The sequence below is a fragment of the Convolutriloba macropyga genome, chromosome 1 (assembly GCF_964194025.1).
Source record: "Convolutriloba macropyga chromosome 1, txConMacr16.3, whole genome shotgun sequence".
NCBI classification, from domain to species: domain Eukaryota; kingdom Metazoa; phylum Xenacoelomorpha; order Acoela; family Convolutidae; genus Convolutriloba; species Convolutriloba macropyga.
In genome coordinates, this window is record NC_134468.1 from 47,541,266 (window position 1) to 47,555,563 (window position 14,298).

General features: G+C 32.0%; 1 protein-coding gene across 1 annotated transcript in view; it reads right to left on the reverse strand.

Moving 5' to 3' along the window:
* LOC142339739 (putative RNA-binding protein EIF1AD) overlaps window positions 1-14,298 on the reverse strand; it is a 133,733-nt gene that overhangs the window by 3,341 nt on the left and 116,094 nt on the right. The window contains exon 4 of the mRNA XM_075389984.1: window positions 88-196. Coding sequence (XP_075246099.1) covers window positions 88-196 — 109 coding nt within the window. The remainder of the gene's footprint in view (window positions 1-87; window positions 197-14,298) is intronic.

Genomic DNA, 14,298 nt, shown 5'->3' on the forward strand with positions numbered 1-14,298 from the left:
CTAAAACACTCTCTCGCTGTGGAAACAGAGCTCTCACCGCAGATGATAGAGTCTCAAAATGATTTATATTCGATAGGGAGAGCGTACCATAGACTGAGTTTCTTGAGGTATCTGATGTGGTCATCGAGTAAACATGCGCAGATTTCCCCCCTCACTTTGGTTCCCTCGTCAATAGGGTCACACATCACAAAATTGTCTAAAACAAATAAAAATATTCAAGCATACCGACAAACGCCGCGCAAAAAGCTCTCAAACGACAATTCCTTTTCTCTTCTGAGCCTTAACAGTCAGTCTTCACGGTTTTTAATTTTTTCACATTGAGACACTTTCATACACTTTACTCAAATGTGATTATCAATTTTATTTTCAATTTCAAGAAATCACATTTTATACAAACGTAAGCACAGATAACAGCATCCGTATGTTAAAATACAGCCGTCAGATGACCCGACTGCAGGTGAAAAAAGACAATTAAGTCCTAAAACCACACAAATTACAAACAAAAACCATTGGAATAAAAAAACATGGAGAAACAAGTCTTGAAATGCAATCATAAGTATTGAATGCGAAATTTGAATATGTGAATTGATCAGCAGAATAATTGACCACTCCTAAGCAAGCAGACAAAAAATTCATAACATTTACGATTAAAATAGTTGCCAATTTTGGTGTTGAAGTATTGAAAATAATATTTCTCATCAAAAACGCAAGGGAAGAATCTAAGAATAGATAGCTTTATTACCAACGGAAATTTCGCCTATACTACCCGAAGAATTGATTTAAGTAGTAACCTAATAAAACATGTACAGCAACGTCAAAGTAAGAAGTTAACAAAGCCCATGAGTCCATATCCACAAAAGAACAAATTTAAAAACAATTAGTTTTTTCAAGATTTAGTGTTTTAGGAATCACAAAACTAACAACACTTTATGAAAAAATGACTCTACCCTTTGAATGAGTACACAAAACATCAACCATGTGGAAAAAAAATGAGACACAGCAAAAAAGAGGCAAAAACTGATGAAATTGACCGAAATCTTTGTAATTCAATGGTGTAAAATTGAGAGAGCCTTCAAAAATACATGCAAAAATCCTTATCCGCAGTTTATCGTAAAAATTAAGATGTCATAAAAATTAGCAGTTCTAATGTCTAAAAACGGCCAGTAGAATTGAAGAATTAAATATAAAGGCATTATTCACAAAATCAATTATAACAATTCAAAAACGGTACATCAGTCAATAAAAACGTTAGCCAAATATTGGAGCCAACAAGTTGATCAAAATTTCACCGCATTAGTAGGACAAAGTTATTTTTTAGGTTATTTTAAGAACTTTTTTTGAGACAAAGCGATAAGACCGGAATAAAAACAACCAAAGACTTAAACATTTAGAGAGAAGAAAGTGTCAAAATAAAAACACTCTTTTTGAAAACAAATCGTGATTTCAGAAAGCAATAAAGCAATAACTATGAACAGATTTCAATTAACTATATTCTCATTAGCAACAGATGAAACCGGTCATTAATGAGATTAAGTGATAAGTCAGCAATAAGCACAACAAAAATTCGGTAGGATTTCTTGAAAACATTTAGTGTCAAGTCATAGAAAACATTATTAGCTTCGAACTGAAACAAACAAATCAATTTAAAAATCGCTATTAGAGACCACCTATGAGACCGGTAATCAATTATACTAAGTAATAAAACAGAAAAAAGGGCAAAAATCAAATAACCTTTAACATTTTATGACAAAAGATCAGCAGAAGCATTAGCTGCCTGTCGATGAATTCAACAAACTAGGTATAGACGCCATTAGAGCACATATTTATAAGAATAATAGTGCTCAAAGCACACCAAAAATCGAAGTCGAATGTCGAATTGCCGCACGTGACCACAAATTTGTTCATTAAACAATTTCTCACTTCAATTTAAAGGCAATTGGAAAACCACACTTCAAATCTATTCGCTGTTTTGCTCTCTTTATTAATTTCGCGTGATTTAAATTACCGGATGTTTGTGCCCCGCCCCAAGCTTAGTGGGTGCATATTATTTGCAAACCCCCCCCCCCCCCCAGACGCACGTGCCATATTTTTACATGATGATTTACTATGTAATGGCACGTGCTCTGTAACTGGGGGAGAATAACGTACTGGGGGGGGGGGGGCACAAACGAAAAAGATCCAAATTACAACTCTCAATTGACTTTTATTGCACCAGCCATTTTGTTTCTGCTCCATTTGACCAAAAACTTTTTCCTAATTTATTTCCTACCAGTCTATGGCGTGATCAATGGGTGCGCGAGATTGCGTGTGTATATTGGCGTTTGTGTGAATCAGGGTGAGTGAGCGCGTGCATCTGTATGTATGTCTGTGTTCGGGCGAGGGGGGCAACACTCGAAGGTCACATACTTGGAGACTACCCATGCCCTTAGAGAACTTCTCAGCAACATAATGCCCTTGGGCTTCGCCAGTTAACCCCGTTTCTCAATACGAAAAGCAAAGTCTTTAAACTTGTGAAAACTATCAGACAAATTCGGCGATAAGTGATTCGCGGCCCTTAAAAACTGGAAGAGAAATAAAAACTTTTTACATTCTAAGTGGCACTTCAAACAAAACAGTAATTTAACGCCAGTAAACATCAGCTCAAATAATTTTTTAATTTGATCAACTCAGTTTTGATAAAATTGGATGAGCAATTGTGAATCCCTAATAATTGACAATTTGGGTTAACTCCCCAATATAATTATCTGATTAGAAAATAAGGATAGAAATATGTGGCGCAATTGTTACCAGAACAATAAAACTCTAAACGGAGCTTAGAAATATTTTTGATTTTCAAAAAATTTTAAAATCGGCCACAAAATTCCAAAAGAATTCCGAGTATTTCGAGGAGAAAAACATAGCCGGAAGAATTTCTGAAGCAATTCGAAGTCGAAAATTGACCACCAAAACTAATATAATTAACATTCTACTTTATTAAAACAATCATTCTGCTACATTAACCGAAAAATAAACAATGGAAAAGTATCTGACAACAAAAACCTATTGACCAGACGACAACCAATTGACAGAAAAACCAGCAAAAATAGTTCAAGTAGAAAACACCTAAGAAAGAAATACCCGAAAATGAAAAGCTGCACTAAATCTAGATTAAACTTCTCCGCAAAATTTTCAAATGCTAATTCCCAACCATTATTTTAAGAAAAAACTTTAATTACTTCTCAAACTCAAGCATTCGCCCACATAACTCCTGTCAAAAACATTAAACAGCGATAAAAATTCAAAGAAAAAAAACCTTAAAAAATTAGAAATATGTATCATTTATTAGCGAAAAGCAGGAAGTCAGAAGAAACAAAACACAACAAAATAGGCGCGAATTTGATTGAAATTACTTCACTATCTTAAAAAATTAACGCAAAATATCAATCAAATCGAAAGGCAGCCAAAACATGACTAATTTGAACCACAGAACTCCCCAAATAAACTTGAACAAAAACTGCTAAAAAGCGTCCACCATGGCAAAATGGCAAAAGAAAGAAAAAAAGAATATATTTCTTTGATCAGGTAATACAAATCTACATCTAATAATAAACAAAATAATTCTTTACCGCAACCAAAGAGGACAGGTAACGGGGTACCAGTACCCGCAAATCCTGCCCCAGTGAGACTCTCTAATCTTGCAATCAAGAATTAAATAAGTTAAAAAAAAAAAAAACGTGAATGTTCTCAGGGAAAAAAACTATAACTATTTATTTGAAATTCCGATCGACCTCAGCTTTTCAAGGTCTTCATTCATCTTCTGGTACTGCCTGCTAGGATTTAAACCTGAAGATCGAAATTTTTAAAATTTTCAATTAAGTATTTTCAATTCCGTTTCCGCCCAAAATGCTAAAAAAACACAAAAAATGCAATATCTCGTAAACTACGGGGTTTTAGAGGTTCATATTTTTACACAAAAAAGCCAACTCTCAAACAAACCTCTGGTAGCATTTTTCCAAGGGTAAAGAAAAAAGGAAAATAAAAATAAATAAAAGAAAAAAAAAGAAAAAAAGGAGGTAAAAATAAATTATCTCGGGGAACAAAACTATAATTTTTCGGAATTCCAATAGGCCTCAGTTTTTCGTGGTCATCATTCCTCGTATAGTACTACCCACAGGGACTTAAACCTGACGATAGAAAATTTTAAAATTTGAAAATTTTTCTTAAGTATTTTCAATTCCATTTTCGCCTAAAATGCTAAAAAAAACACAAAAAATGCGATATCTCGTGAACTACGGGGTTTTAGAGGTTCATATTTTTACACAAGAAAGCCAACTCTCAAATACACCTCTGGTAACATTTATCCAATGGTATAGAGAAAAGAAGAAGGAAAAAAATTAGGCAAAGAGGCTTTTGACGATGTCATCGTTGTTGACTAAATAAATTTCTTTGAAATTGTGGTAAAAATTAATTATTTTCTTTGCACAACCGCAAATAATATTTTCAGGAAAAACGTCTGCATTTGAAAGAGCATTGAAGAGCTTAGAGGCCCTTGCCTTAATTGATCTTTTTTCAATTTGCCTTCTACAAATAGGTTCATTTAGCAGCGGTTTTGCCGAACTGCGGGTTATCCGCCTTTCAACAAAAGTAAACATGTCATTGAGTTGTGGCTCCTGGTGGAGCTTACTTAATGATTTGAGGACAAACTTAAGAAGTTCGTATACAGAAGCAACAGATGTATGGCAACAGAAGCTCAAAATTAAATTTAAATTGTAATATTTACTTCATATGTCCCCAAAATGGTTCTAAACACACTATGATTTTGATAAATGAGATAAATACCACTAATTGAAATAATTGGAGTTTAAACTAAAAAATGTTACAATCGAAAAAAATCGCCCGCTTTTTATTCCCACAGAATTTTTTCGCTTTCTCTCAAAAATGCGAGGTGAACAGAAAACCAAAATTTCTTCTTCCAGCTCTGCAGCAATTTGACATAGACAGATTGACAACAAAGCTACACTTTCAATTAACTGGTACCTACTAAAAAGAGCATAAAAATTCAGAATAAAAATAAGACAAAAAATGGACAAAAAAGCCCGAAAAACAACTAAAAAATTTAATTACTTCAATATACAATACATTAACAACTAAACACAAAAACCGTTTTTCTACGCAATTGAAAACCCCTTCTTTTGCATTTCAAATTTTTCAACCAACTTTTCCATTCCAAATAAACAATTAGAAACTAAAAGAAATTGGCAAAAATAGTAAGCATTTTTCAGTTTCCCAGATAAATTGGCAACTAAAATTACTTTGAGCAATAAGGATCTTTTCAATATCAAATGAAAGCAAAAAAAACAAAAATTAGGGCCCACAAATCTCTAAAAAAAACTCGCAAAAAATTAGCAATTGGAAAACAAAAAAAATCGATAAAATGAAATTTAAAAAAACTATGTGAGTATGCACAAAATTGATCTTTTAGCCTATTCAAACAACAATACCAAAGAAAGAAAAACAAAAAACAGCTTGAAGAAGCCGCACGTGAACAATAAATTTCGATCGCCCACAGAAATTTCTTGCTCTGAAAAACAGCGATATGAACAAAATTCCGCTCCACTTTCCAATTTTGGGGATTGGGTAATAAGCGACAACTCTATTAGTCTAACATTAAAAGCGAATTTAGTTGTACACCCAGACGCTGAGAAAGCTTAAACAGTTGAACAAATTTTGCTAGACAGTCCATTTTGCTTTCCGGCAATCATTAATTTCTTACAGTGAAAAAATAAGACAAGAAATTTGAAAATGATGTATCCAAAGGACGCGACGGATTTAATTTAACTATTGACACGGATTTCGTTATGAGAAAAATAAAAAAACAAACGAGCATTTACTACCGATGCGTAAGAAACAGTTGCCCCAGTCGACGTACAAATTTAGCAAAAAAATTATACAAAATTTCTTCTTTCAGCTCTGTAGCAATTTGCCATAGACAGATTGCTTTGACGTATTGTTCCTGTTTTAAATACACTCCCATTATATTTACCGATAAAAAAACACGATACACTAATTCTATTCTACGAGACACAAAACAAAAAACAAGATAACGCCAAGAATCTTCCCTGTCAACAAAGCTACACTTTCAATTAACTGGTACCTACTAAAAAGAGCATAAAAACTCAGAATAAAAATAAGACAAAAAATGGAGAAAAGAAGCCCGAAAAACAACTGAAGAAAATTTAATTATTTCAATATACAATACATTTACAACTAAAAACAAAAACCTATTTTCTCTGCAATTGAAAACCCCTTATTTTCCATTCGAAATTTTCTAACCAACTCTTCCATTTCAAATAAAAAATTAGAAACTAAAAGAAATTGGCGAAAAATAGTTAGCATTTTTCAGTTTCCCAGATAAACTGGCAACTAAAATTATTTTGAGCAATAAAGATCTTTTCAATATCAAATGAATGCAAAAAAAAAAATTAGGGCCTACAAATCTCTAAAAAAACTCGCAAAAATGAACAAAATTCCGCTCCACTTTCCAATTTTGGGGATTGGTTAATAAGCGACAACTCTATTAGTCTAACATTAAAAGCGAATTTAATTGTACACCCAGACGCGGAGAAAGCTTAAACAGTTGAACAAATTTTGCTAGACAGTCCATTTTGCTTTCCAGCAATCATTAATTTCTTTGCCATACAAAGCTACACTTCTCTGTCAACAAAGCTACACTTTCAATTAACTGGTACCTACTAAAAAGAGCATAAAAACTCAGAATAAAAATAAGACAAAAAATGGAGAAAAAAAGCCCGAAAAACAACTGAAGAAAATTTAATTATTTCAATATACAATACATTTACAACTAAAAACAAAAACCTTTTTTCTCTGCAATTGAAAACCCCTTATTTTCCATTCGAAATTTTCTAACCAACTCTTCCATTTCAAATAAAAAAATTAGAAACTAAAAGAAATTGGCGAAAAATAGTTAGCATTTTCCAGTTTCCCAGATAAATTGGCAACTAAAATTACTTTGAGCAATAAGGATCTTTTCAATATCAAATGAATGCAGCAAAAAACAGAAATTAGGGCCGACAAATCTCAAAAAAACTCGCAAAAAATTAGCAATTGGAAAATAAAAAAAAAATCGATAAAATGAAATTTAAAAAAACTATGTGAGTATGCACAAAATTAATCTTTTAGCCTATTCAAACAACAATACCGAAGAAACAAAAACAAAAAACAGCTTGAAGAAGCCGCACGTGAACAAAAAATTTCGATCGCCCACAGAAATTTTTCGCACCTCAATTTCTTGCTCTGAAAAACAGCGATATGAACAAAATTCCGCTGCACTTTCCAATTTTGGGGATTGGTTAATAAGCGACAACTCTATTAGTCTAACATTAAAAGCGAATTTAATTGTACACCCAGACGCGGAGAAAGCTTAAACAGTTGAACAAATTTTGCTAGACAGTCCATTTTGCTTTCCAGCAACCATTAATTTTTTACAGTGAAAAAATAAGACAAATTTGAAAATGATGTATCCAAAAATGACGCGACGGATTCAATTTAACTTTTAACACGGATTTCGTTATGAGAAAAACAAAAAATCAAACGAGCATTTACTACCGATGCGTAAGAAACAGTTGCCCCAGTCGACGTACAAATTTAGCAAAAAAATTATACAAAATTACTTCTTTCAGCTCTGTAGCAAATTGCCATAGACAGATTGCTTTGACGTATTGTTCCTGTTTTAAATACACTCCCATTATATTTACCGATAAAAAACACGATACACTAATTCTCTTCTACGAGACACAAAACAAAAAACAAGATAACGCCAAGAATCTTCTCTGTCAACAAAGCTACACTTTCAATTAACTGGTACCTACTAAAAAGAGCATAAAAACTCAGAATAAAAATAAGACAAAAAATGGAGAAAAGAAGCCCGAAAAACAACTGAAGAAAATTTAATTATTTCAATATACAATACATTTACAACTAAAAACAAAAACCTATTTTCTCTGCAATTGAAAACCCCTTATTTTCCATTTCAATTTTTCTAACCAACTCTTCCATTTCAAAAAAAAATTAGAAACTAAAAGAAATTGGCGAAAAATAGTTAGCATTTTCCAGTTTCCCAGATAAATTGGCAACTAAAATTACTTTGAGCAATAAGGATCTTTTAAATATCAAATGAATGCAAAAAAAAAACAAAAATTAGGGCCTACAAATCTCTAAAAAAAACTCGCAAAAAATTAGCAATTGGAAAATCAAAAAAAAATTCGATAAAATGAAGTTAAAAAAACTATGTGAGTATGCACAAAAGTAATCTTTTAGCCTATTCAAACAACAATACCGAAGAAACAAAAACAAAAAAGACAGCTTGAAGAAGCCGCACGTGAACAAAAAATTTCGATCGCCAACAGAAATTTTTCGCACCTCAATTTCTTGCTCTGAAAAACAGCGATATGAACAAAGTTCCGCTCCACTTTCCAATTTAGGGGATTGGTTAATAAGCGACAACTCTATTAGTCTAACAATAAAAGCGAACTTAATTGTACACCCAGACGCGGAGAAAGCTTAAACAGTTGAACAAATTTTGCTAGACAGTCCATTTTGCTTTCCAGCAATCATTAATTTCTTACAGTGAAAAAATAAGACAAGAAATTTGAAAATTATGTATCCAAAGGAAGCGACGGATTTAATTTAACTATTGACACGGATTTCGTTATGAGAAAAAAAAATCAAACGAGCATTTACTACCGATGCGTAAGAAACAGTTGCCCCAGTCGACGTACAAATTTAGCAAAAAAATTATACAAAATTTCTTCTTTCAGCTCTGTAGCAATTTGCCATAGACAGATTGCTTTGACGTATTTTTCCTGTTTTAAATACACTCCCATTATATTTACCGATAAAAAACACGATACAAAAATTCTCTTCTAGGAGACACAAAACAAAAAACAAGATAACACCAAGAATCTTCTCTGTCAAGAAAGCTACAGTTTCAATTAACTGGCACCTACTACAAAGAGCATAAAAACTCAGAATAAAAATAAGACATAAAATGGAGAAAAAAAGCCCGAAAAACAACTGGAAAAAAATTAACTATTTCAATATACAATACATTTACAACTAAAAACAAAAACCTTTTTTCTCTGCAATTGAAAACCCCTTCTTTTCCATTTCAAGTTTTCTAACCAACTCTTCCATTTCAAATAAAAAATTAGAAACTAAAAGAAATTGGCGAAAAATAGTTAGCATTTTTCAGTTTCCCAGATAAATTGGCAACTAAAATTACTTTGAGCAATAAGGATCTTTTCAATATCAAATGAATGCAAAAAAAACAAAAATTAGGGCCTACAAATCTCTAAAAAAAACCTCGCAAAAAATTAGCAATTGGAAAATCAAAAAAAAATTCGATAAAATGAAATTTAAAAAACTATGTGAGTATGCACAAAATTAATTTTTTAGCCTATTCAAACAACAATACCGAACAAAGAAAAACAAAAAACAGCTTGAAGAAGCCGCACGTGAACAATAAATTCGGATCGCCCACAGAAATTTCTTGCTCTGAAAACCAGCGATATGAACAAAATTCCGCTCAACTTTCCAATTTTGGGGATTGGTTAACTAAGCGACAATTCTATTAGTCTAACATTAAAAGCGCACTTAATTGTACACCCAGACGCGGAGGAAGCTTAAACAATTGAACAAATTTTGCTAGACAGTCCATTTTGCTTTCCAGCAATCATTAATTTCTTACAGTGAAAAAATAAGACAAGAAATTTGAAAATGATGTATCCAAAAAGGACGCGGCGGATTTAATTTAACTTTTAACACGGATTTCGTTATGAGAAAAACAAAAAATCAAACGAGCATTTACTACCGATGCGTAAGAAACAGTTGCCCCAGTCGACGTCCAAATTTAGCAAAAATATTATACAAAATTTCTTCTTTCAGCTCTGTAGCAATTTGCCATAGACAGATTGCTTTGACGTATTTTTTTCTGTCTTAAATACACTCCCATTATATTTACCGATAAAAAAACACGATACAAAAATTCTCTTCTACGAGACACAAAACAAAAAACAAGATAACACCAAGAATCTTCTCTGTCAACAAAGCTACACTTTCAATTAACTGGCACCTACTACAAAGAGCATAAAAACTCAGAATAAAAATAAGACATAAAATTGAGAAAAAAAGCCCGAAAAACAACTGAAAAAAAAATTAACTATTTCAATATACAATACATTTACAACTAAAAACAAAAACCTTTTTTCTCTGCAATTGAAAACCCCTTCTTTTCCATTTCAAGTTTTCTAACCAACTCTTCCATTTCAAATAAAAAATTAGAAACTAAAAGAAATTCGCGAAAAAAAGTTAGCATTTTTAAGATTCCCAGATAAATTGGCAACTAAAATTACTTTGAGCAATAAGGATCTTTTCAATATCAAATGAATGCAATGAAACAAAAATTAGGGACTACAAATCTCTAAAAAAACTCGCAAAAAATTAGCAATTGGAAAATCAAAAAACATTTGATAAAATGAAAGTTAAAAAATTATGTGAGTATGCACAAAATTAATTTTTTAGCCTATTCAAACAACAATACCGAACAAACAAAAAAAACAGCTTGAAGAAGCCGCACGTGAACAATAAATTTCGATTGCCCACAAATTTTTTCGCACCTCAATTTCATGCTCTGAAAAACAGCGATATGAACAAATTTCCGCTCCACTTTCCAATTTTGGGGATTGGTTAATAAGCGACAACTCTATTAGTCTAACATTAAAAGCGCACTTAATTGTACACCCAGACGCGGAGAAAGCTTAAACAGTTGAACAAATTTTGCTAGACAGTCCATTTTGCTTTCCAGCAATCATTAATTTCTTACAGTGAAAAAATAAGACAAGAAATTTGAAAATGATGTATCCAAAAAGAACGCGGCGGATTTAATTTAACTTTTAACACGGATTTCGATATGAGAAAAACAAAAAATCAAACGAGCATTTACTACCGATGCGTAAGAAACAGTTGCCCCCGTCGACGTACAAACTTAGCAAAAAAAATTATAAAAAATTTCTTCTTTCAGCTCTGTAGCAATTTGCCATAGAAAGATTGCTTTGACGTATTGTTACTGTTTTAAATACACTCCCATTATATTTACCGATAATAAAAAACACGATACACTAATTCTCTTCTACGAGACACAAAACAGAAAACAAGATAACGCCAAGAATCTTCTCTGTCAACAAAGCTACACTTTCAATTAACTGCTACCTACTAAAAAGAGCATAAAAACTCAGAATAAAAATAAGCCATAAAATGGAGACAAAAAGCCCTAAAACAACTGAAAAAAAAATTTAATTACTTCAAGATACAATACATTTACAACTAAAAACAAAAACCAAACCCTTTTTTCTCTGCAATTGAAAACCCCTTCTTTTCCATTTCAATTTTTCTAACCAACTCTTCCATTTCAAAAAAAAAATTAGAAACTAAAAGAAATTGGCGAAAAATAGTTAGCATTTTTCAGTTCCCAGATAAATTGGCAACTAAAATTACTTTGAGCAATAAGGATCTTTTCAATATCAAATGAAAGCAAAAAAAAAACAAAACTTAGGGCCAACAAATCTCTAAAAAAACTCGAAAAATTAGCAATTGGAAAATCCAAAAAAATTCGATAAAATGAAATATAAAAAAAACTATGTCAGTATGCACAAAATTAATTTTTTAGCCTATTCAAACAACAATACCGAACAAACAAAAACAAAAAACAGATTGAAGAAGCCGCACGTGAACAATAAATTTCGATCGCCCACAGAAATTTCTTGCTCTGAAAAACAGCGATATGAACAAAATTCCGCTCCACTTTCCCATTTTGGGGATTGGTTAATAAGCGACAACTCTATTAGTCTAACATTAAAAGCGCATTTAATTGTACACCCAGACGCGGAGAAAGCTTAAACAGTTGAACAAATTTTGCTAGACAGTCCATTTTGCGTTCCAGCAATCATTAATTTCTTACAGTGAAAAAATAAGACAAGAAATTTGAAAACGATGTATCCAAAGAGGACGCGGCGGATTTAATTTAACTTTTAACACGGATTTTGATATGAGAAAAACAAAAAATCAAACGAGCATTTACTACCGATACGTAAGAAACAGTTGCCCCAGTCGACGTACAAAATTAGCAAAAAAATTATAAAAAATTTCTTCTTTCAGCTCTGCAGCAATTTGCCATAGAAAGATTGCTTTGACGTATTGTTACTGTTTTAAATACACTCCCATTATATTTACCGATAAAAAAAACACGATACACTAATTCTCTTCTACGAGACACAAAACAGAAAACAAGATAACGCCAAGAATCTTCTCTGTCAACAAAGCTACACTTTCAATTAACTGCTACCTACTAAAAAGAGCATAAAAACTCAGAATAAAAATAAGCCATAAAATGGAGACAAAAAGCCCGAAAACAACTGAAAAAAAAATTTAATTACTTCAAGATACAATACATTTACAACTAAAAACAAAAACCAAACCCTCTTTTCTCTGCAATTAAAAACCCCTTCTTTTCCATTTCAATTTTTCTAACCAACTCTTCCATTTCAAAAAAAAATTAGAAACTAAAAGAAATTGGCGATAAATAGTTAGCATTTTTCAGTTCCCAGATAAATTGGCAACTAAAATTACTTTGAGCAATAAGGATCTTTTCAATATCAAATGAATGCAATAAAACAAAACTTAGGGCCAACAAATCTCTAAAAAACTCGAAAAATTAGCAATTGGAAAACCCAAAAAAATTCGATAAAATGAAATATAAAAAAACTATGTCAGTATGCACAAAATTAATTTTTTAGCCTATTCAAACAACAATACCGAACAAACAAAAACAAAAAACAGATTGAAGAAGCCGCACGTGAACAATAAATTTCGATCGCCCACAGAAATTTATTGCTCTGAAAAACAGCGATATGAACAAAATTCCGCTCCACTTTCCAATTTTGGGGATTGGTTAATAAGCGACAACTCTATTAGTCTAACATTAAAAGCGCACTTAATTGTATACCCAGACGCGGAGAAAGCTTAAACAGTTGAACAAATTTTGCCAGACAGTCCATTTTGCTTTCCAGCAATCATTTATTTCTTACAGTGAAAAAATAAGACAAGAAATTTGAAAATGATGTATCCAAAAAAAACGCGACGGATTTATTTTAACTCTTAACACGGATTTCGTTATGAGAAAAACAAAAAATCAAACGAGCATTTACTACCGATGCGTAAGAAACAGTTGCCCAGTCGACGTACAAATTTAGCAAACATATTATACAAAATTTCTTCTTTCAGCTCTGTAGCAATTTGCCATCGACAGATTGCTTTGACGTATTTTTCCTGTTTTAAATACACTCCCATTATATTTACCGATAAAAAACACGATACAATAATTCTCTTCTACGAGACGCAAAACAAAAAACAAGCTAACGCCAAGAATCTTCTCTGTCAACAAAGCTACACTTTCAATTAACTGGTACCTACTGAAAAGAGCATAAAAACTCAGAATAAAAATAAGACGTAAAATGGAGAAAAAAAGCCCGAAAAACAACTGAAAAAAATTAATTATTTCAATATACAATACACTAACAACTAAAAACAAAAACCTTTTTCTCTGCAATTGAAAACCCCTTCTTTTCCATTTCAAATTTTCTAACCAACTCTTCCATTTCAAATAAAAAAATTAGAAACTAAAAGAAATTGGCGAAAAATAGTTAGCATTTTTCAGTTTCCCAGATAAACTGGCAACTAAAAATTACTTTGAGCAATAAAGATCTTTTCAATATCAAATGAATGCAATAAAACAAAAATTAGGGCCTACAAATCTCTAAAAAACTCGCAAAAAATTAGCAATTGGAAAATCAAAAAAAACTGGATGAAATGAAATTTAAAAAAACTATGTGAGTACGCACAAAATTAATTTTTTAGCCTATTCAAACAACAATACCGAACAAACAAAAACAAAAAAAAACAGCTTGAAGAAGCCGCACGTGAACAATAAATTTCGATCGCCCACAGAAATTTTTTCGCACCTCAATTTCTCGCTCTAAAAAACAGCGATATGAACAAAATTCCGCTCCACTTTCCAATTTTGGGGATTGGTTAATAAGCGACAACTCGATTAGTCTAACATTAAAAGCGCATTTAATTGCACACCCAGACGCGGAGAAAGCTTAAACAGTTAAACAAATTTTGCTAGACAGTCCATTTTGCTTTCCAGCAATCATTAATTTCTTACAGTGAAAAAATAAGACAAGA